The sequence below is a fragment of the Monodelphis domestica genome, chromosome 4, assembly GCF_027887165.1.
Source record: "Monodelphis domestica isolate mMonDom1 chromosome 4, mMonDom1.pri, whole genome shotgun sequence".
Classification (NCBI taxonomy): Eukaryota; Metazoa; Chordata; class Mammalia; order Didelphimorphia; family Didelphidae; genus Monodelphis; species Monodelphis domestica.
The window spans coordinates 367578046-367601352 of NC_077230.1; the positions used below are offsets into that span (position 1 = coordinate 367578046).

General features: G+C 39.8%; 2 protein-coding genes and 1 pseudogene across 5 annotated transcripts in view; all 3 read left to right on the top strand.

The window, feature by feature from the left end:
* RLF (RLF zinc finger) overlaps positions 1 to 5241 on the top strand; it is a 109175-nt gene extending 103934 nt beyond the window's left edge. For all 4 annotated transcript variants that reach the window (XM_056795218.1, XM_016422520.2, XM_056795219.1 and 1 more), the window contains one exon: positions 36 to 5241. In XM_056795218.1, coding sequence (XP_056651196.1) covers positions 36 to 4766 — 4731 coding nt within the window. In that variant the 3' untranslated portion in view covers positions 4767 to 5241. The remainder of the gene's footprint in view (positions 1 to 35) is intronic.
* Positions 5242 to 10930: 5689 nt separating this feature from the next.
* On the top strand, positions 10931 to 19646 carry TMCO2 (transmembrane and coiled-coil domains 2). Its single transcript, XM_007492850.2, has 2 exons — positions 10931 to 11260; positions 19237 to 19646. The coding sequence occupies exons 1-2, from the start codon at positions 11042 to 11044 to the stop codon at positions 19552 to 19554; spliced, it is 537 nt and encodes a 178-aa protein (XP_007492912.1). The 5' UTR covers positions 10931 to 11041; the 3' UTR covers positions 19555 to 19646.
* LOC130454243 (U4 spliceosomal RNA) lies at positions 18437 to 18556 on the top strand (annotated as a pseudogene).
* Positions 19647 to 23307: the final 3661 nt, after the last annotated feature.

Consider the following 23307-nt stretch of genomic DNA (forward strand, 5'->3'; position numbering starts at 1 on the left):
TTAAATTAACATTTTTTTCCTCTTGTCTTCATTAGGCAGAAGATGCTGGTGTTTCAGTGTCCATTTTATTATGTGTAAGAGCCCTTCAGATCCAATCAAATGAAGATGATGAAATGAAAACATCAGTGTGTAAGACAATTGGTTGTCTTTTACCAGAGGACCTTGAAGTTAGAAGAGCTTGTCAGCTTACTGAATTCTTATTGGATCCCAACTGGACTGGATTTAATATGTTAGAAGAACTATATCTGCAGCCAGATCAAAAGTTTGATGAGGAAAATGCTCCAGTTCCCAACTCTCTCCGATGCGAGCTTTTGTTAGCTTTAAAAGCCCATTGGCCTTTTGATCCTGAATTTTGGGACTGGAAAACCTTAAAACGACATTGTCATCAACTCCTAGGCCAAGAAGCTTCTGATTCTGATGATGACCTCAGTGGCTATGAGATGTCAATTAATGAGACAGATGTTTTAGAGTCTTTTCTCAGTGACTATGAAGAGAATAAAGATGATAAACATTCCAAAAGAAGAGACTCAACTGATCAGCAGAAGGAGAAAAGAGACAAAAAGCCAATTGGTTCCTCTGAACGGTACCAGAGGTGGCTTCAGTATAAGTTCTTCTGTGTGCTCTGCAAGAGGGAATGTATTGAAGCTAGAATACTCCATCATTCTAAGATGCACATGGAAAGTGGAGTTTATACTTGCCCTGTCTGTATAAAAAAGTTCAAGAAAAAAGAATTTTTTGTACCTCATGTAATGGAACATGTGAAAATGCCATCGAGCAGAACCAGAAGAAAATTACTGATGAAGAGAGATCGCTCACTCAAGGGTAATAGCTCCAAGAGGAGTCCTTCTGCAACATCACATCAAGATCAGCTATGCAACAAGCAAGGAGATTCTCATGAGTATGTCACATTCAGCAAATTAGAGGATTGCCACCTGCAAGATAGAGATTTATACCCTTGTCCTGGGACAGACTGCTCCCGAGTGTTTAAGCAGTTTAAGTACCTAAGTGTGCACCTCAAAGCCGAACACCAAAACAATGATGAAAATGCAAAACATTATTTGGACATGAAGAACCGGAGAGAAAAATGTTCTTTTTGTCGGCGCCATTTCATGACAGCCTTTCATCTGCGGGAGCATGAACAAGTTCACTGTGGGCCTCAGCCTTACATGTGTGTCTCTATAGACTGCTATGCAACATTTGGGTCAGTGAATGAGCTACTTAACCACAAACAAAAGCATGAGGATCTTCGATACAAATGTGAATTAAATGGCTGCAATAGTGTTTTCAGTGACCTGGGGCAGCTTTATCACCATGAAGCACAACACTTCCGGGATGCATCATATACATGCAGCTTTCTTGGTTGCAAAAAGTTTTATTATTCTAAAACTGAGTTTCAGGATCACCTTTCCATGCATCATGACATTTCAAATGGAGATGTTAAATCAACAGTCAAGTTTGAGTCTGCAGCAAATGAAAAGAACAGTTGTAGAGATCTGCCTCACCTCCTTGACCCAACTGAGAAATCACATCTACCTGAGGACTTGCTTTTCTCAGTGGATTCATCTAGTTCTCAGTTAGCTCCAGACATTGAGGAAACAGGCTCTGATAACCTAAAAGATAACAGTGACAGCAACTCCAGTGATCAGTTAAGTCACAGCTCGTCTGCCTCAATGAATGAAGAACTGATTGATACACTGGACTCCCCTGAGTCTATGTCTGATATTTTAATACCTTCTCATGATAAAGTCTTTGTCCCTTCCAGTTTAAAAGAGAAATGTTCCAATGTGGCAGTTTGTTTTGATGGGAAAAAGTTTACCTGTGGTTTCGAAGACTGCGGTTCTACATACAAAAATGCTAGAGGAATGCAGAAGCATCTCCGAAAGGTTCATCCATACCATTTCAAGCATAAAAAAACATTGGGAATAAAGGATAAAGAAATCTTTAAATTTTTGGACGGTGAACATGATCAAACAAACGAGAAGTTTAATGCTGAGCCTAAACCAGGTTCAGACACAAACAGTGATTCTCCAGATGAAGGGCTAGATCATAACATTCACACTAAATATAAAAGTGATCTTCAAAGTTGTCACCATTCTCCAGAAGCCACTATTTGTGCTTCCAGAGTACCATGTACTGAGGATGCCATGTTGGAGCTTCTGTTACGCTTGAAACACTTAAGCTTGAAAAACTCAATAACACACACATCTTTCTCAGGGTCACTGCCAGTGTATCCATCTAATGGTGCTAAGTCCCTTCAGTCAGTTTCCTCAAGCCCTATCTCAGATCTTCACTTTCAGAATCAAGAAGAAAATTTGTCAAGTCAGTACCTTGCACAGTTAGCAGCCAAGCCATTTTTCTGTGAACTTCAAGGCTGCAAATATGAGTTTGTGACCAGAGAGGCTTTGTTGATGCATTATGTCAAAAAGCATAATTATTCCAGAGACAAAGTCCTTCAGTTATCCATGTTTAAGCATCGATACTCCCCATTCCAGTGTCATATTTGCCAAAGGTCATTTACCAGAAGAACCCACCTTAGAATTCATTATAAAAATAAACACAAAATTAGTAATGAAAAAGTCACTCATAAATTATTTGATAGTGGAAAATGTGATCATGTAAGTCCATGTACAGGGGATAATGCCATGGGTAGTTGCTCTGCTTCTACTTTTTGTAGCAGTACAGAACTTGGAGATGATCAGACTAATAACTCTGAGAAGCAAATCCGACATCCTAAAAAGGAAGAGTGTAGTTCAGAAACTGATTTGGAATCTTCTTGTGAAGAAATTGATAGTAATGTAACAGGAAAATCATCCAGCATTTCATCACCAATAGACAGCCACAGGGAAGAATTAGAAGCAAGAGAGGGAAGAGGGAGTAGACGAACTGTTGCCAAAGGAAATCTTTGCTATATTTTGAACAAGTACCACAAACCATTCCACTGTATTCATAAAAGTTGCAATTCTTCATTCACAAATCTAAAAGGCTTGATTCGCCATTACCGAACGGTGCATCAATATAACAGAGAGCAATTGTGTTTGGAAAAGGACAAAGCACGAACAAAAAGGGAACTGGTCAAATGTAAAAAGATATTTGCTTGCAAATATAAAGAGTGTAATAAGCGCTTCCTATGCTCCAAAGCACTGGCTAAACACTGTAGTGATTCCCATAATCTAGACTCTGTTGAAGATCAGAAAGCCCTTTCTGAAAATGACTCTGCTGCCAGGTTTTCCTGTAGCCAACCACAGTGCCCAGCGGTCTTCTACACTCTTAACAAGTTGAAGCACCATTTGATGGAACAACACGGTATTGAAGGAGAGATGAACTCGGACTTTGAAATTCATTGTGACCTTAATGGCTGTGATCGGATCTTCACACATCAAAGTAACTACTCTCAACATGTTTATTACCGACACAAAGACTATTATGATCACCTCTTTGGAAATCCAAAAGTGGATAATGAGAGTCTCCTGAAAAATGAAGGTGAGAAAGCTTTTGGAACTACCCGGTCTCACAGTGAAACAAGTCAGAATAATAAGAAGGCATTGAATGCTAAAACTAAAAGATGTGGTGGCTTCGTTAAAGATAAAAAGCTTTTTTTAAAAACAAAGGAGGAAGCCCTGAATATGTGTGCAGAGCAGTCTGAACACACTCAGTATCCCTGCATGATTCAAGGCTGCTCATCTGTTGTCAAATTGGAAAGTAGTATATTAAGACATTACAAACGTACCCACCAGATGAGCAGTGCTCATTTAGAGCAGCAGATGGAAATCCTAGTACTTTGTGTTAAGTATGGTACCAAAATTAAAGAAGAGCCACCATCTGAGCTAGAGCCTAGTATAAAGAAGGAAGAAACCAGAAACTGTGATCCTGGAAGTACAGCACATACCCAGTCTGTGGGTGAAAATGAAGCATCTCCCCAGAAGGGCAACAGTTCCCCTCATCCAGAAAATAAAGGAAATGGGAGTCAGGAAGGATGTATAGAAAGCAAATCGGGATTTAATACAGATACCTTCCTGTATAGAGAAACTTCAAAATATAACCATAATTCAGAAACCACTAACTTGGAAGAGGGTCATGTCACTGAGCCCTCTCCTTGTAAAAATGAAAAGTCTGCACCTAAGAACCCTGATGGGACTGAGAGCAGACCCTATTTAACAAATTTCCAGTTGCCTTTACCTCGTAAAAGGGTACCAGAAGCTGGGCACCAGAGCTCCAGACTGGAAAGTAATGTGGTAAAAACTCCAATTCACACCCCAAAAGATACATTTCGGAAACATTCACAGGCTAGATCATTTGATTTGAAGACTTATAAACCCATGGGGTTTGAATCTTCATTTTTAAAATTCATTCAGGAAAGTAAGGAAAAAGAGGACGATGTTGATGATTGGGAGCCAGCGGACCACTTAACAGTAAATGATCCCCCACAACCCAGTGATGACTTAGCAGGGAATGTGACTGTGGATGGTTTGGTGAATGAAAGCAGTCCTAAAGTTGATATACCTCCTCCTTCCAGTGATTCTGCAATTCATGACAACCTGGTTGCAATCCAGCCTATCATTGAAGCAGAGTCATCAGCTGTCCCTTCCCTCGAAAATCTGAGGGTTATATTAGATAAGGCACTAACAGACTGTGGAGAGCTTGCCTTAAAACAGCTTCATTATTTGCGGCCGGTGGTCGTCCTTGAAAGATCTAAATTTTCCACATCTCTTTTAGACTTATTTCCAACAAAAAAAACAGATGAGCTTTGTGTAGTAGGGAGTTCCTAAGTAGCAATTTTGGTTTAGAGAACAGACTGGCTCCAGTACTGCAGCATGGGGACAATTGCCAACTCGAACAAAGGCTGAGCAGCAGCCAAACCATTGTTTAGGGTAGGGTAGGCTGTGCATTTCCATGAATGTATAATATCTTTGTCAACAGTATTGGCAGCATTCATTAGCTCCCCAGTTGGTTTGTTTATTGGTTGGTTTTTTGTTTTGTTTTATTAAGAAAATGGAACTGTGCTCTGTTTGGTGCTAATTAATACATCAAATATACTGGGGCTTCCTTTTTCAGATTAAGTGTGCATGATTGTATATGGAACAGATACTGAGGCCCCAGGGTGGGAGGGCTGGGGGGAGGGAGGCAGGCAGAGTTCTTACTTGAATTGAATGTGCACCTAAGGGTGCTTTGTGTAATATATTGTACACTACAGCATCTTATATTTTTTGAGTTGAGTTTCAATAAATTACAATTTTTCACCCATTTCTGTTTTAATTGGCAAGAGTTTTCATGCCACTCATAGGATGGGTTGGGCTTGTTCTTGTATTTCTTTCCTGTCATGACTAACTGAAGCAGCCAAGTTTAGAATTCTTTTAAGAAGAATCATTGTTTTAAAATGTGGAAATGAAAGGGAGGGACCAGCATTTAATACAGCTTGTAATTGTAGAACTAATTGTCCTAGAGAACATTGAAATCTCTTATGCAGCCTCACCAAAAGTATCTTCCAGCCATGTGTGAGAAGGGGTGGTCCTGTTGTGATTTATAAATCACACCTTTCATGAAGTTTTTGAAGTGACAGGAAGAGCCTGCAGAAGAGACTTAACAGAATGAGGCAGAGAGTACTGTTTGTTGGGTTTTATCCTGCATTTGCCATTGAGAAAATTAAAATAATATTTCCAGGGTCTTTTTATCTTCTTTACCCATGAAGATAATACTGTAATGAAATTGTAAACTGAAAACCCAAGTCCCTCGGTTTTAATGCTTCCAGCAATGTTTTCCTCCACTCTTGTTTCACCATTTCTGCACACAGTAACATCAACTTTATTTATATCCTTTGGACTAGAAAAGCATTCATCTTTCCCTACAGTTTATTCCTATTCTTACTCTCATTCTTGTTTATTAATGTTCCCAGTCTCTGGAAAGAAGTACTAACTGGGAATTGATCAGCCTTGTCCCAGAGCAACCCAATAACCACTCTAGGATATTGTAAAGAGAATGCCTATTCTGGTACAAGTTGAGCTACATGGCCTCTGGTGTCAACCTAGAATTTCCATTATTCAAACTAAATGGTCATCTAGTCCTGTATTCTTTAGTTTCTTGATCTTTTCAATACAGATGTTTTGATACTGTTTAACTTTGGCTATGTTACAAATCTGGGACTGATTTTAAAGGAGGGAATAATGTCTCCCTTTCAGATAAGAATCTCATTAGGATAACTGAGCATTTCATCTTCAGTTTCTTCTCACTTTGAAGAGACCTATTTGGTTCCCAAAAGAGACCTAAGCTAGGAGAGAATCTGGGAAACCAGTCAGTTCAGTCGTAGTCTACAACTAGTTCATGACTTATATGACATTTTTAGTAAAACTATTTCTCTTTTTGGACTTATTTTCCTTGTCTATAAAATAAGAGTACTGGACTAAATGGACTCCTGAGTTCCCTTTCTACTCTGATATTCTCTTAATAAAATGTATGAGAGTGTCATCCTACGTGCCTTCTTGGTGGATGGTGGTAACCATGGGATGTGCTAGGTAGGTATTAAAGGTTTCCCTCAAAAATTAGTCACCTCCCTAAACAATCTAAATTTTTACTTTGGGGACAGAGTATGTACACTAGTAAAGGAAATTTTGTGCAAAATAAAATATAACTATAATTTCAAGTAGGAAAGAGGGTATGATCAACTCCTAGGATAAAGGAAAGTCTTTAAGATGCCCAAGCTGTATTTTGAAAGAAGTTAGAGATTCTCACAGATGAAGCTAGGGGGAGATGGTCATGTATTTCAAGAATGGGGGACAACCAACTACTCATGCACAGATGGTGGGGGATGGAATGCCAAGTATAGGTTGCAACTAAAAGGCTTATTAGGAATAGATTGCATGCACATGTACTCTATAGACAGTAGTATGTAATACTGGAAAGAATAAGAACTGGATTGTTTAGGACTAGACATTTCATATTCTATCCTAATGCAACTAGGAACCCATTAAATGCTTTGTATTTTGGAAGTGATGTGTTCACATCTGTTTTAGAACTAGCAGCTTGCCGGTTTTATAGAATAGAGATGCCGGATTTGCAGCTGCACTAATGGTAGCATATTAGGAAGCCACATTAACATGGGGTTTTTTTTAACTGTTGATGATTTCTAGGTGACATTTTCATCTATTTTAACTGCTAAGTGCTACATGCTCATGTTTGATATCTGATATAGAGAATATGTGGGAGAAGAAAGAAACTGAAAGTAAAGGAAGCAATTAGGCTTTTATACTAGTTAAAGCAAGGGGTGATAGATAAACATATAGACTGGGGTACAAGTGGAAAGAAAGATGTGAGATTTGTAGAGGTAAGAGATGACAAGATCTGTCAACTGATTGGATTTGTTTGTTTAAGGCAGAGGTGACAGATAACTCCCAGATTATGAACCTGTGGTTGACTAAAAGGATGATAGTATTCTCTCCAGAAAGAAGTTTGAGGGATGAATTTATTAGAATAAAAGTTACATTTTGAACACGTTGGATTTCAGCTGCTTGTCAACTCATTTCTACCCCCTTAGAATCACAGATTTTTCTCAGCTACACGAAACTTTATATATTGTTAGTATGTGTATGTATATAATATACACACCTCTCACCTGGTAGAATGTGAGCTCCTTCAGGCAGGGGCCGTGTTTTAACTTTTGTCTTTATTTCTAGCACTTCGAGTACTTGGTACATAGGTTTTTTATGTTTATTACAAGATAACCAAATGGTCATAATATGGTAAAAGATCTCAAGATTGTTTATTTCAGTTGTATCTAATTCTTCATGACCCTATTTGGGATTTTGTGGGCAAAGATATTGGAGTAGTTTGCCATTTCCTTCTCCAGCTCATTTTACAAATAAGGAACTGAGGCAAACAGGATTAAGAATTAAGTGACTTTCCCAGGGTCACTGAGGTATGAGTGTATACGGCCAGATTTGAAGTCAGAAAGTTGATTTTTTTTTTTTGTGACTATGCCCACTGCATCACCTTAGTTATCCAACTTTATATAGTATTGGGCATAAAGGTTTGGTAGTCATCTGCATAGAGATGTTTGTTGAATTCCTGATAGCTGAGGACTTCACCAGGAATATGCTGTGGCATTTAAAAGAGTGGGAGCCATAAACTGTAGTGAGTAAAATAGTGGAAGATATAAATTGTAGTAGATATAAGAGTGGGTGAGTAAATTTTGACTGCAGAAAATATTTTCACTACAGTATTTGTTTTAAATTAAAATATAAGGTGGTCGCCAGGGAAATATTCCCAATTATTCAAATACCCAAGTCAACTGGGTTTTATAGAGAATTTAATTAATAATAATACAATGAGGAATTAAAGAGAGAAGGAGAGAGAAAAGGAATTAAATGAGAAAAGAATAGGCCGGCCCAGGGCAGCCCTGGCCAACCCAGGCCTAAGCCTTAAGAGAGAAACCAGTCAGTCCTTAACCACTCACCATAAGATTTGTCCAAGCAAGGATTTAGAGGGACAGAGTCTCCCCAGAGGGAGTTTCAGTCAGAGTCGGCTTCCCTTGAGAGACCTCCTTAGAGATTTTCTCCAGGAGATTCTTTCTCAAGAGACCCTCCTTAGAGCCTGTCTCTCAAGAGCACTCTATCTCAAGAGATTCCTTTTCCTTATATAGGGGGTTTTCTCCTATGTCACCTCCCCTAAGTTCTTCCATCTAACAATCACAGTAGACGTTTTCCAAAGGACAGCCCATTCTGAATTTACAGCTGATTCAACTAATCCTTTTAGTAAGTTTGAACCAGAAAAAACTTCTGAATAAGTTTTCACCTCTTTGCTCCTTGTAAATTCACAAGTTGCCTGACCTTTATATGTACTTAGCACCCTATTATATTAATTCTAAAAATAGGCATGGCTTAAGTATGGGTGTAAGCATTTCTCATTGTTCATGGAGGAGTTTTCTCCCCCTAAAGTAAGTATGTGTGGAGTAGAGGTCCTCCCATTTCTGACCCAAGTAGAGTTCTCACATTTTAGATCTAAGTAGCTTCACTGTTTAAAATGGGGAATGGTCTTAACCAAATGTTCTAAGATAGAGTTTGAGAATCTTTTAACATTCACAAGTCTGAGAAATTTCAAGATTCACAATGCACCCATCCTTCTTGGGGAGAAAGAGGAGATGATCTAGCAAAGGAAACTTAGGAGGCTGGAGAACAGTTTCATGGAAGCTAAGCTAGATTTAAGGCACAGGAGAATGGTTGATATTGTCAAGGCGTAGGGATCACATACCAAGAGCATTTAGCCATTCCTGGTAATTCCTGTTCTGAATTGTTCATCGCAGACAAATTTCTATCTTAGCTCTTTACTTCTTAGTGGTTGCTATTTGGACTGGGCCAGAAATGTTCTTGGCTGCTTACTTCTGAGTGCCAATCTACTTGAGGATCATGGCTTTAGTTTCAATTTTGCTTTGATACTTCAAAGTCAGTTTCAAATAGGAAATGAGATATTCAACTGCTGATCCCTTTTGAGACAAAAGTTAATATTTTTGCATCAGTTAAGATACACTTGTATTTCTTCTAAACTTCATTGGGCCGTTTTGCTTAAATAGGTAGTGTTTGACTCATTCTTTGTAGATTCTATAAAATTTAAACCAATTTACAATTTCAGTTAACCTTGATAATATTCTCTTGCTCCATTTCTGTATTTCACCTTTCACTTTAGATTTATAGATACTAATATCTGGCATTTAGTCTTGTCCTAAACATCAGCTTCTCACCCTTCACCAGCACTGAAAAGAGTCACTTTTAGTTTACTAAGTAACTTGTGAAATTTTCTTCCCAAAAGGAAGCCATCATCTCCTATTTCCTAAGCATTTCTATGCTTACCCAGTATGGGCCCTTTGTTTATTTTTTCCCCCAGGCAAAGAGCTAAGGCTCTTAGTTCTTCCTGATAGTAGGTTTTCCCTACTCCAATTCACAATATGTACCTACTTCTAGTCCAGTGCTAAAATTCCTTTTCCCTATTTCATCAATTCCAAAATTTGCTAGCCTTTCAATCTCATCTTACCATTTCATCTTCCTCATAATATCCAAACATGCATTTTCTAGTCAGGCCTCCTTTATCAGTGTCCTCCCAGTCCTTTTTATCTTGTCCTAGTCTGAAGTGCTCTCCTGACCCATATCTTCATGCCAACCCTTCAATCTGCACTGTCTGCTCCACATAATATAGCACATAACTTGAATATTTTCTTGTTCTTACATGCATTTTAATCCTTGAGCTCTCTGAATGAGCAAAAGTTGTTTCATGCTTCTTCCAATAGCAACTGAGAAATGTATGAAATGGTCATGTAGACTTTGAGGGCCTAATTTATACATGCTTCCTCATTCTCTGTCCTTCACTAACTATGCAACCTCACTGAAGCTAAAGAAGAGTGTCGCTCCCGTTGGCCTCATAGTAAGAGTGACAGTGGTGAACCAAAAATTGGGAGACCCAATTGGGGTTGGATCTCTGATTTTACTGTGATTTGAATACATGGATCATTCTCACAGAGGCCGTTCATCTGTAGAACAGAGTTAACTTTAATAAGCCCTACCTTATGGGATGATTGTAAGAAAGGCATAGATTTAGAATCGGAAAATACCTTAACGAAATAGAGATCATGTAAGTTGACCCATCATTTTCTAAATGAATAACAGCCCCCAGAAATGTTAAGTAACTTGCCTGAGATCTCATGGCTAAGTAAGTGGTTGAGCCATGGATTATTTGATTCTGGGTCTTCAGGCAGATTTACTTATTATTGAGCTTTTCAAATTTTAAAAGTGCTGTAAGAGTGTAAACTGATAGAGAAAGAGAAGTAAGATGATTTGGAAAAGGGGCAAGGGAGTTATAAGTAATATCCTGCCTCCTAAGTTGGTCTTCCTTTCTAATGGCCTGTAGGATAATGACATCATAATGAAACAGCTTATTATAAGTTGAAGAGCAGCCTGTACTTAACAGACACACTCCTGGGGGTCCTCCCACAAACCTGGACTCCTAAGGCCTCTCAGTGAAGGTTCTTCCTGCATATTGCACATGTAGTTCCAGAAGCTGCAATATGGGTAAAACACCATCACCACCCTTGGAAGAAACTACAGGATTCTCTCTTTCTCCATTATGGAATTGGCTACAAGAAAACATTGTCAATACGAATCCAAATTCTTGGCTTTCAGAATACGTAGCTCCAACCTGGCAAACCATCCTGTGGACTATCTTTGCCATTTGCCTGATACTAGGAACACTTACCTTTTGGAAACGAACTTTTCGGTCAATTAAGGTTATACTCTTTTTTTGTTGTTACTGAGGAATTTAAGCAAATGCACAAAATCTGTAATTACCATTAATTAACAATCTGAAGAGTTTAAATTGGGTTGGTATTTTCAGAGAAGAGCTATAGCCACCAAACTGGCCAGAATCCTAAAAAGTTGAAATGTCCAAAAATATTTTCTGGTAAGAGAATCAACTAATGTGAAACCGGTTTGCCTTGGCAATAAGTTATACGCCCAAAATGGTAATGGGGACTCACTGAGAATCAATAGAAGGAAATAGAGATTTAGTCTGATTGAAAAGAATTCTTAGGATGGGACATGATGACTGTCTGCAAATATTTAAAGATTTATTGGAAATAAGAGCTAAAATTGTTCAACTTTGCTCCCAGAGGGTAAAATCAGGAACTATATGGGCAGGAGTTAGAGGGAAATACTCTAGACTGATTATAAGGAGCTTCTAATTTGCAAGTAGAATGGGTTAATCTGCACTAAAAGGTTTTAAGTAAAGCCTGTGTGAGATGACTGACAATGGATATAAAAGAATTTGGACATCATCACATAAGAGTGGCAGAAGTCCCCTGAAATCCTTTTAGTACTGTAATGCTAGTTTTTCTAATACCTAGAGTACTCTTAGCACTTTGTTCTTCCTCAAGCCTAGCAAGTAAACTCTGAGACATTAGTGCCTACTGACTTTTCCCAAAGCTTCCCTCACCTTCCTCTCCTGCCCCTTTTTCCACTTAAGAAATGAGGGGAGTTAGTCTAAATGTCCCTTTTGTTCCTACCATGTCTCCAATTTGGGACAAACTAGTGAGTTGAGTTGTATTGCCTGAGTACAAGAAGGTGACTGGGAGGGCACTGAGGCAAGAATCCAGGGGAAACATAATAGAGTTGAGAGTAAGCTAAGCATTTCAAGGAGTTTTAAATATAAGGAGGGGGGGGGTAAATGTTAATTTATCTGAACTTAAAGATGTAATGTTTAAAACCCAAATGTCATCACATTCTGGAGCCTTTAGCCCTTTGGGCCCTGAAACAAAATTCAAATTCAACAGACTTCAGACACCTACTGTATATGACTAATGCCCATGGACACACATGCAAAAAAAACTATAGCCTCCTGGAGAAGGGTCATAAAATCCAAAATGGAGCAGGGTCCAAGGAAGAAGGACTAATTCAGACTGGGAACTTCTAAGAACATTGAAGGGGGAAGGGGGAGTATAGAGATTTGTTCGTGCTATCATATATGAAGGAATTGTTTCCTGATCTAGACCTAGCAGAAGGAAAAGCTGGGGAAATTTTCCCAGCATGTTGGGTAACCAAAATGCATGGACTATGCCATTAGGCTAGAATGTGTAGCGTGTGTGAAGGAAGAATAATGTTCAAATGAGGAAAGGTAGGGTGGAGCCACATGGTAGAGAACCTTTAGAAAGTGGAGTGTTTTCCTTTAGCAAAAGAGAACAGAAAAGGCTTTTTGACTACAGACTGCTTATTGGGTTATTTTGGAAACAAGGCATTAAAGAGTGTCGAATATATGGGAAAGCTTGGAAAAAGTAACAGGGCAGCTAGGTGGTGCAGAGATTGGAGTCAGGAAGACCTGTGTTCAAATTCAGCTTCAGTCACTAGCTGTGTGACCCTGAGAAAATCGCTTTGCCTTGGGTTTCTTATCTGTAAAGTGGGGCTAATTCCCACCTCTCAGGATCAAATGAGATCATTGTAAAGAGTTTATTAGCACCCAGACTGGTACATAATGCTATATAAATATTAGCTCTTATTATTGTTGTTTTGGAGACCTACCCTGACCATAAAGAGGAGATAAGCATCCTGACCCTGGGTAGTAGATGTATAAGAGTAAAGGCAAGAAAAGGTATGAAAACTAAGGATCCACAAAGACTTGGTAAAGAGATTGGATAAGAGGAGGTGAAGCAAGTGTCAAAGAAAACACCAGTTTTGATCTTGAATGACTGGTAACGAGGGCGCATCTTCATCCGAAGTAAGGAAGTTGGCACAAAGGACAAGTGGTAGAAGCAAGATACAAGGAAGCCTTTGTGCCAAATACCCCAGCTTTGGCATTACAAGACTTAGGTTTAAGGCTGTCTCGGTGGCTTGATACATGTATGACCATGACAGAGTCATTTCTCTTTTAGCTTTAGTTTTCTTTATTTGTCAAATAGGAATCATTTATAATTGTGTCAACTATATAAGTATTTCTTTCTAGATTATTTCAGTCTTCTTAGTCTTTAAAATAGTTGTCTGCCATAAACTGTAAGAGTTAAAATGGTTGAGGTATAAATTGTAGTGATTAAAATAGTGGAAGATATAAATTGTAGTAGATATAAGAGTGGGTGAGTAAGTTGTGACCGCAGAAAATATGTTTCACCACAGTATCTTGTTTCAAATCAATATATAAGGTGGTCGCCAGGGAAATATTCCCAATTATTCAAATATACCCAAGCCAGCTGGGTTTTATAGAGATTTTAATTAATACAAATGAGGAATTAAAGAAAAGGAAAGAAAGAGAGAAAGAAAAAGGGGAATAATGAGAAAAGGTTAAGCCAGCCCTGGCCAGTCCTGGCCAACCCAGGTCTAAGCCCTAAGAGAAAAGATCAGTCAGTCCTTAATCACTCACCACAAGATCTGTCCAAGCAAGGATTCTAGTGACACCAGGCCAGCTCCATCTCAGCTGACTTCACCAGCTCAATCCTGAATCTGAAATGTCCCCAAGAGAGTCTGGAGAGAGACCCTTCAAGGAAGCCTTTCCCAGCTTTTTAGAGAGTTTTTTGTCTCCTTTTAAAGGGCAATTTCTCCTATGTCACCTCCCCTAAGTCCTTACATCTACCAATCACAGTAGATGTTTTCCAAAGGACAGCCCATTCTGAATTCACATTTTGTTATCACCTTCTTAATTCACATCTTGCTCTCACCTTTTCTGGGTAGACTAAAACTTCTGAGTAATTCACATCAGGAAAGCTCTGAGTAAGTTTTCACCTCTTCGTTCCTTGTAAGTTCACAAGTTGCCTGACCTTTATAGGTTAGGTACTTAGCACCCCTTTCTAAAAATAGGCATGGCTTAAGTACAGGTTTAAGTACTTTTCATTGTTCAGCAAGGAGTTTTTTCCCTCTAAAGCAGTCTTAAGTATGGGTGGTGTAGAGATCTTCCCATTTCTGATCTAAGTAGAGTTCTCACTTTCCAAATAGGGAAAGGTCCCAGTAGGGAATTGTTCCAATGGGGAATTCCCCAATGGGGAATTTTTTAACATTCACAAGTCTGAGAAATTTCAAGATTCACATTAGCCCCAGTATTAGAACAACCCCATGGCAGAGGAGAGTTTGTGCTCCTACCTCCTCCTCCTCTCCCCAGAATTCTTTACTTGTGGAACTTCAAACTCATAATAGAACTCATCCTTCCCTGCCTCCTTTCAGATCTTCCTCAAGGGTACCAACCACCAGGTCATGCCCTGTCACCTCGCTCATCTCAGAGATATCGTTGACTCTTCTTGCCTTCACCTTAGCCCCCACCCTGTTTTCCCAGGAACCAAGCCATCAGCAACCCCTTCATCTTTTGTGCCTCCTGGTTCCTCCCTCTCCATATAGCCCTAGCTGTCACTTTTCACCTCGAATGACACCAATAGCCTCATCCAGATCTCCGTGCTTTGTCACTGCTGTGCTGCAAGCCCTCTCCAGTCCTTCCCCATTGCCTAGACAGTAGAATACAAGTCCTTCAGCCTGACAGTCTTGGATTTATTCCAGTTTAGTAGAGTATTTGATTGTTAGGAAGTTTTTGAGTGAAAAATCTGTTTGCTTCCAGTTTTGGCCTCTGAGGTCAAAACAAGAAAATTCTTTTAGTGTCGACAGCTCATCACATACTACTCTTTAGGCTAACTGTCTCATCTCATTATCCTGGCTACTCTCTGTGAGCCTCAAATGATCTATAATTTAGCCCAAGGTAACAAACTCAAATTCCTGGAGGGAGGTGGGGTATGAAGGTCATTTGAGATAAAAACCATTAGACCGAGAGACAGGAGGTCCTGGGTTCAAATTTGGCCTCAGACACTTCTAGCTATGATACCTTGGGCAAGTCACTTAACCCCCATGCCTAGCCCTTCTGAACTGACACAGTATCAATTGTAAGACAGAAATTAAGGGTTTTAGAAGAAAGAGAGATTATAGTCGTGAATTTTGTTTAATAAATTTTAGAAAAGGACCCCTGACCAAGGAGAGGAAGAATTTAAGAGTGGCAGAACCCAACTTAGATGGGGATTACAGGTGGTGGTGATAATAAGAGCTGGCATTTATATATATATATATATATATATATATATATATGCACACTTATGTATGTGGTTTTATAGATATGACTAATAATAGATGAATGTAGCATTAATATTTTATATGATTTAATATTTGCATACTCTATAGTTTATATGACTTAATAATGTATTTACATAACAACTAGCCTTTCTATATAGTATTTTAAGATTTGTAAAGTGCTTTATCAGTCTCACATTTTGTCTTTACAACAACCCAGAGAAGGAGATACTCTTATCTTCCCCATTTACAGATGAAAAAAATCAAGACAGAGGAGTTAAGTGATTTTTCAAGGGTCGCAGAGTTACTAGGTGTCAGAGGGTTAGATTTGAACTCAGATCTTCTTGACTGCAGGTCCAGTGCACTATCTACCGTTACCACCAAGTTTTCACTTCATCTGACCGGGCTGTCCTTGAGTCCCTGGGAGAGATGAGCAGGTGGAGAGGGTCCTGTAAGGGCTGGAGGTTACCCATGGAAGAGGGAAGGTTCTAAAGGCAGAGGAACTTAACCTGGATTCTGTGAACCCTTTTAAAATTCAGATTGATTATATTTCAATAGAATTAAAATATCTGAACTACATCAATTAATATCAAGCGATATTCAGTTCGTTGCATTTCAGTAGATTCGGTTTCCCTTGAAATCCTCTGTGTTTGATCCATTTAAAAATATCCTAAGAAGAGGGTCCATAAGCTGTACCAGACTGCCAAAAGGGGTCCATGAGGTGGATGTGAAGAAATCCCTAGATTAGGAGCAGAGTGGAAAGTAGCCCTCTGAATCCCCATCTGTCAAATGGAAGTCATTCTACAGTACTATAAGGCTGGGCTGAGCTGCTCATTTATTTATTTATTTGTTTTTAGAGCTCAGTACATTCAAGTGACCCATAGGCCCATGGTCACAGCTTCTCTGGGACTCAGTTTCCATAAATGTAAAATGAAGGGATGGGCTAGAAACTGCAGTGTGAAACTCAAAAAGGAAAAAAAGGCATGTTGATTTGGAAAACCACAAATCCACTCTTTCCTTTTTCTTATTTTGTTAAACGCTCCCAGTCACATTTTAATCTGGTACTGGAAGTACTTGGGGCACCCCTGGGTGTCTAAATCTATAGTGTCGTCTTCCTAAAGTGTTCACAACAGGCTTTCCTGAAAGGCCTCCTGTGCCATCTTGGAGAGGTTCATGTTATCAGTGTGTGGTCTGTGGGTTTGGGGGCCTTTTATTGCCCTTCAAGGGCAATCACACCCTAAAGGCCCCCAATTTAAGGGGCTGCCCGGGCCTTACCTGACTAATAGACACCACCTACGTGGTATCTGTATCTAGTCACCTGCCTGGGCTTTAGTAACCTCATTTTTTTTAAACCCTTACCTTCTGTCTAGGAATCAGTACTGTGTATTGGTTCCAAGGTAGAAGGGTGGTGAGGGCTGGCAATGGGGGTTAAGTGACTTGCCCAAGGTCACACAGCTGGGAAGTGTCTGAGGCCAGATTTGAACCCAGGTCTTCTCATCTATAGGCCTGGCTTTCAGTCTACTAAACCACTAAACCTAGCCACCCCCTTCTATTTCACTTAACCCAACCCAAGCACTGCTGTTGACCCTTTGGGAATCGGGGGAAATTTCCTGTGGGAGAGGGTGCACAAGGGGAGCCATGAAGGATTAGGGATTGTAGAGGCAGCTGTGGTGTAGGTGCCACTGACAGAGTCCTGGACTTCATCAGGAAGGTTGGAAAGAAACCCCCTTATTAAGTGTCTATGATAAGCTAAGCCCTCCACAAACATGATCTCATTTGATCCTCACAGCAACCCTGGCAAAGGAGATGCTATTAGAGCAATTTTACAGTTGAGAGAATGGAGGCCCAGAGCAGTTGAGGGATTTGCCCAGGGTCCCAAAGTCCCAAAACTTGGGTCTTCCTGGCTTCAGGTCCTGGACTCTATCCAAAGCACTCTCTAAGCCTAACTGAAGTCAAGAAACCTTCCTCCCCCCAATTGATGGAGAATCAGACTTTAGTCTTTCTAACTGTGACCGTCTATGTTCTGAGGTCTCTTTTGACCTTTCAGGGTGGCATAGTATATAGAGGGTTGGGCTTCACATCAGGAATATGGGTTCAAATCCTCCCTCAGGGACTTGACTCTCTGTGTGACCCAGGATACGTGTATGACTCTCTGACTCTGTTTCCTCATCCGTAAAATAGCAAGAAAAATAGCATCCACCTCATAGAGTTGCTGTGGGAATGGAAAACCTTGAAACCAGTCTACAACATCAGTTATGATTACTATGCATAAGTAGAGGTGGTGAGGGGCAAATGCATTCCAGACATGATGGACAGAAAAGGTCGGGGTTTAAGGAGAAATTAGGCCAGTTCAGTTAGAACCCCAAATGTGATGGGGTATATGGGGATGTAGATTCTAAGCAATCACCCTATTGCAAATATTAATAATATGGAAATAGGTCTTGATCAATGACACACATAAAACCCAGGGGAATTGCTCGTTGGCTATGGGCCAGGGGATCATGTAACCATGGAAAAATATTTTAAATAAAATAAATTAATAAATTAAAAAAAAAGAACCCCAAATGCACAAGAGAGTAATCATATCGGAGAAGATAATCTAAAACCAGATTGGGAAGAATTTTTAAGCACCAGAATAGATGGTTGTGTTTTTTCCTATACCCAATAGGGAGCTATGGGAAATTTTTTTACCCAGCATTCTTTTTATGATATGCCTGTAAAGTCAGTGGCATAAGATACTACAGTCTGTATTTTGTAGATAGAGAAATAGACCTAAAGAGATGAAGTCCTCAGATCTCCAAGTTTATTGTTTATTTCTATTCTATCCTAAGCTGAGATGTTTAAAGAAAACAATGCCTTGGGTTGAAATAAAAACATTTTTTAGCTTTGCACAGTGGCAGTATTGTAGCCAATGAGGTTTATCAGAGGCGTGATTATTGCAAATTGAAATAAAAACATTTTTCCATTACCCAGAAAAAGACATTTTGTCAGAATCCCCATTCCCTGCTAATTGGGAATAAAAGAATGTTTCAGCCAATTAGTAACATAATATAACATGTTACGGTTTCCAAAATATTTTCTTTATACAAGTAGGGGGATCACTTCAGCTAGGTAGAGTTCTAGGCCTGGAGTCAGGAGGATCTGGATTCAAATTTGACATTTGACCCTTCCTAGCAAATCGCTTTATCCAAAGTTGCCTATCCCTACTTACTCTTCTATCTTGGATTCAATATAAGACTGAAAATATGGGTTTAAAAATATATAGGTAGCGCAAGGACCCTGCTCCCCATTTTTTTGGATGAGAAAGTTAAGGCAAGGGCAAGTGATTTCTATTGTATAATTAGAATTTGCTCCCCAGAAATTCTTTCCCAGTTTCCTATGCTCCTTCTCACTTAATGTAAGGAGGATCTAAGTGTTGTGTAGCCCCACCTCTCTTTTTTTCCCCCCCTGATCACACCTGGGAAAACTGCCTTTACTCTGGCTTTTACTTTTGTCCTTTCATTTCTTTTACTTCAAGTGATTATTAAATAAAATCTTATCAAATATAATATTTGGAGTTATTGGATATTAATTTAAATTTTACACTAGGTAGGACACCTCACTACAATTTGGTTGATTAATAATATGTTGTCATATATATATATATATATGTATAACCAACTTATGGGTATTTTCCCTTTAGAAAGCCATCCTGTTCGCTAATTTACTCCTTATGCTTTACAAGAAGGGCTCAGAACTTTTTCAAGATATAATGTCCAATGGTGGCGAAGCAAACGCTAGATCTGTGATGAATCAAGAAAACCATAACATGTTGGTGACCCTGAACCTGCAGGAGAAAATCCTCAAAAAGCTGCAGATGGTAGAGGGCAAAGTGAAAGACTTGGAGGATTTGATCATAGCCTACAAAAACAAGAAGAATTTCACAGGACCCTATTGTAACTGCTCAGACTGTCAGAGTCCCGTGCCTACTTCTGGCTTTACTTCAACATCTGAAACATGAAGCCAGCATGGGAAATCTACCCTTTCCAGAAAGGCCTCCTGTCCATCATCTTGAATGATCTGTGGAGTACAAATAAAGACCTTCCTATCCTTCCTCTGGCTTCGGGGGCCACTGCTTCACCCAATAGACTCTTTCCTAGAGACAGAGGAGAGGCTGGTTCTAGATAGGGGGAGGGTGTGTGAAGGGCAGCCATGGCACCTGCAGTGTTGAGGCTCCCTGGGTAATGGGGTTCAAAGCTTTGACCAAGCACCTACAGAGGTCCAGCCCTGGAAATAGGAGTGAGTAGAAGAGAAGAGAGGAATTTGGGAAAGGCAATGGAGTCTGGGAGATGGAATGTAGAACTAGTTTCCTATTGGACACGTGGGGTTTGGTCCAGGATGATATGTCACTGGTGAAACAAACTTGTGGTTGGGGAAACTTCCTCAACAAAATTTCAGTCTTTTTCTTTTCTTTTATTTTTTTCCCAGATTACTTGTTTATACGATTTCTTAAGCACCTTCAGTCTAGGCAAGTTAGATAAAAGCAAAGTCCAGTGAAGATAGCAATAGTCAAGATGATCTACCTAAACTGTGTTATTCTGGGCAAATCAGCCTAACTTCAGTTTCCTCGTCTGTGAAATGGGGGTAAGAATAATACCCACTTTACAGGATTGTTGTGGTTCAAAAGAGATGATACATGGAAAGGACTTTGAAAGCCTTAAAAAGACTTTATAAATTCAAGCTATTAGTAGTAGCAATAGTGCATTTAAAGTAAGTGAATTGGCCAGGCCTAGAGACTGTGAGGTCCTGGATTCAAATTTGACCTCAGACACTTACCAGCTGTGTGACCTTGGGCAAGTCACTTAACTCCCATTGCCTAGCCCTTACCTCTCTTCTGCCTTGGAACCAATTCACAGTATTGATTCTAAGAAGGAAGGTAACAGTTTAAAAAATAACAAATCAAGATCATCTTGCCAGTAAGTGTCAAAGATAAGATTTGAACCCATGTCTTCCTAAAGCCTGCTCTCTTACACCCATCTGTAGTCCTCATCCTAGATTTTTGGCCAGTAGTGTTCTATGCTAGTCTGATGGCCACACTAAAATGAATCCACAATGATCAATATGGTGAGGCCCCAAGGCAGATGTTTAGGGTGTAGGAATGTATGGTAGGAAGGATTCTTCAAGGACCTCCACTGTTATTATCACCACCTTCACTGAACTAGTTGCCATCACTAAAGAGAAGGAGGCAGCACCACCACATGGCTACTGTGGTTGAACCCTGTGGAAGCTGCCTCTTCCTCCCCCACCTCCTTTTGATCTCCCTTCCTCATCCTCTTCAGGATCTCCACCTGGCACCCCATATGGCAGACAGGCATCAGAAGCATAGAGGCAAGGCTGGTTCTTTAAGGGAGCCAAGAGACCATTTGGCATTCTTGCCACCTGAGGCATATAAAACCCACTGGCGAGCCCATTGTGGCCAGATGTTCAATAGAGCTCCCACTGGGCTCTGGGGAATGCCTTCCTAAGTGGCCACAGGACTACTGAAGTGGGGAGGGAGTCATGTTTGATGTGCTATCCCTTTTTTACACTATTCTTACCCATAAAATTGTTTTTATTGAATATTTTTGGTCATGAATGTCTTATTTTAACCCCTGAGCCTGAATTGCTGAGCTGGCCTAGATGGGACCTGGCCCAGAATAGAGTGGATAGATAAGATTCATTCTAAGAATGTGGCCATTGTGTGGTCCATGTGTATACTTCGTGAGTATCCCAGGTTACCTTTGAGGGCTAAAGTTGCATTAGCAGCTTTCACTAGCTTGTGTCTTACCTTCTTTAAACTTCCAGGAGAGGACTAGGTCACTTTATAATTAACCCACAAAAGAATATAATGTATAATTTCCTTATCCAAGTGGTGATGAGGATTTAGTGATTAGTGTTCAGGTGGAAAAGGACTCTCATCCCTACCCTGCTTCTGCAACCTTTCTAGAGCAGATTTAGAGTCAATGATTCAAAGGTCTCATTACCGGATAAAACCTCAAGCTCAATCTGAATTACTGGAAAATTATAGAAAAATCTAGGGCCCTCCCTGCCCCACCCTGTATCTGGAATTTTCTCCCTTAGTCTAATGACCATCTATATTTTGCCCAGATCATTAAGTACCTATAGCCACTGTTTATGAAATATAGAAAAGTTGCAAAGAAAATCAATAAACATTCCCTTCCCATACATAGTCTTTCACCCAATTTCCACCCAAAATTTCCTCCCACTAACTTTCCCCCACATTCCTTCTAAAGCTGCCAACGGGACTCAGGAACATTCACTCTATACCTCTCCACTCCACACCAATCATGTCCAGGATGTCTGAGATTGACTCGGCGAACAAGGGGAAAATAAGAGCCACAAAGATTATTCTTATTGGCTCAGTACCTTGGATGGAGTAGAGTCATGGCAGTATCCTGCCTTTCATCCTGTTCCATATGATCTCCTGTGTTTAGTCTTAGGATCATTCTAATACTCCTACTTCAGGTCCAGCCTTGTGTGGAGTTTACTTCCATCAGCAGATAGCTTCTCAGGCATTGTGGTAACAGAAGTAAGCAACAATCATGGCTCTCTCCTCTTCTCTTCTCTTCTCTTCTCTCCTCTCCTCTCCTCTCCTCTCCTCTCCGCTCCTCTCCTCTCCTCTCCTCTCCTCTCCTCTCTCTCTCTCTCTCTCTCTCCCTCTCCTCTCTCTTCTCTCTCTTTTCTCTCTCTTCTTTCCTCTCTTTTTCTTCTCCTCTCCCTCTCCTCTCTCTTCTCTCTTTTCTCTTTTTCCTCTTTCTCTTCTCTCTCTCCTTTTCTTCTTCTCCTCTCTTTCATTTGTCATCTCTCTTTGTCTGTCTTTTCTCTCCCTCTTCTTTTCCTCTCTCATGTGGCACGTTTATGAATACTGTGGATACTCAACAAGTTGTCAATTGAAAATCAACTGGACCATCCCAAGATCTTTTGTTTCTGATAGAGATGCTCTGGGCTGAAGCTGGCTTCTTTGAACAGTCCTCAGTTGAGAGGGGGTTCTGGTTGTGAGTATATCTCTAACCCCTGAAACCCAAACTCATGTCAGTAGTTAGGCATGGTTGTTGGGCAAACATCAGCAAATCTTGGGTAAATCCAATGACATCTTTCCTGACACAGTTGAATCTATATTCCAGAAATGCCATTCATTAGCTCCACTGAGCTTTCTGCTGACACCCAGTATCCAAAGCATTTTTGCCTATGTCAATTAAAACAATACTTATTGAACAACTGACTGGCTGTAGTTGTGGTTCTCCTTGAGCAACAACAAAATATAATTCTGCTGAAGTCAACATTTCCTTGAATTATTCATCCTTGGAGTCTCTTCTATCATGGTTATAAGGAATCCTGGCACTGAATATATAGAAGGTTCTCTTTTCCTCATAACAAAGCAATTGTAGAAGTTTTCTGGTTTCTAATTAGATATGCATGTACATAGCTGGTGAAATAATTGGTCAACACAAAGATATGGTTTGGCTACTCTGGAAGGATATCGTCAAAAGCATTTATCAAGCACCTACTATGTGCCAAGGCCTGTGCTAAGTACTGGAGATAACAAAGAAATACTAAAAAACTCAACAGTTCCTGCCCTCAAGGAATTTCTAGTTTAATGGACAGTAAGAACATAAGCCATATCTTAGTGTGTTTTTTTTGTTGTTGTTTTGCTATATCTTAGTGTTGATCTTAGTGATTTCACCAGGTATGTAAAGGCATATCTAATCAAGGA

What these genes read in the sequence shown, in the direction of transcription:
- TMCO2 (XM_007492850.2), top strand. Translation starts at nt 11,042, where the DNA reads ATGGGTAAAACACCATCACCACCCTTGGAAGAAACTACAGGATTCTCT. An exon ending in GAACTTTTCGGTCAATTAAG is followed by an intron (nt 11,261 to 19,236) that starts GTTATACTCTTT and finishes TTTTCCCTTTAG; the next exon opens with AAAGCCATCCTGTTCGCTAA.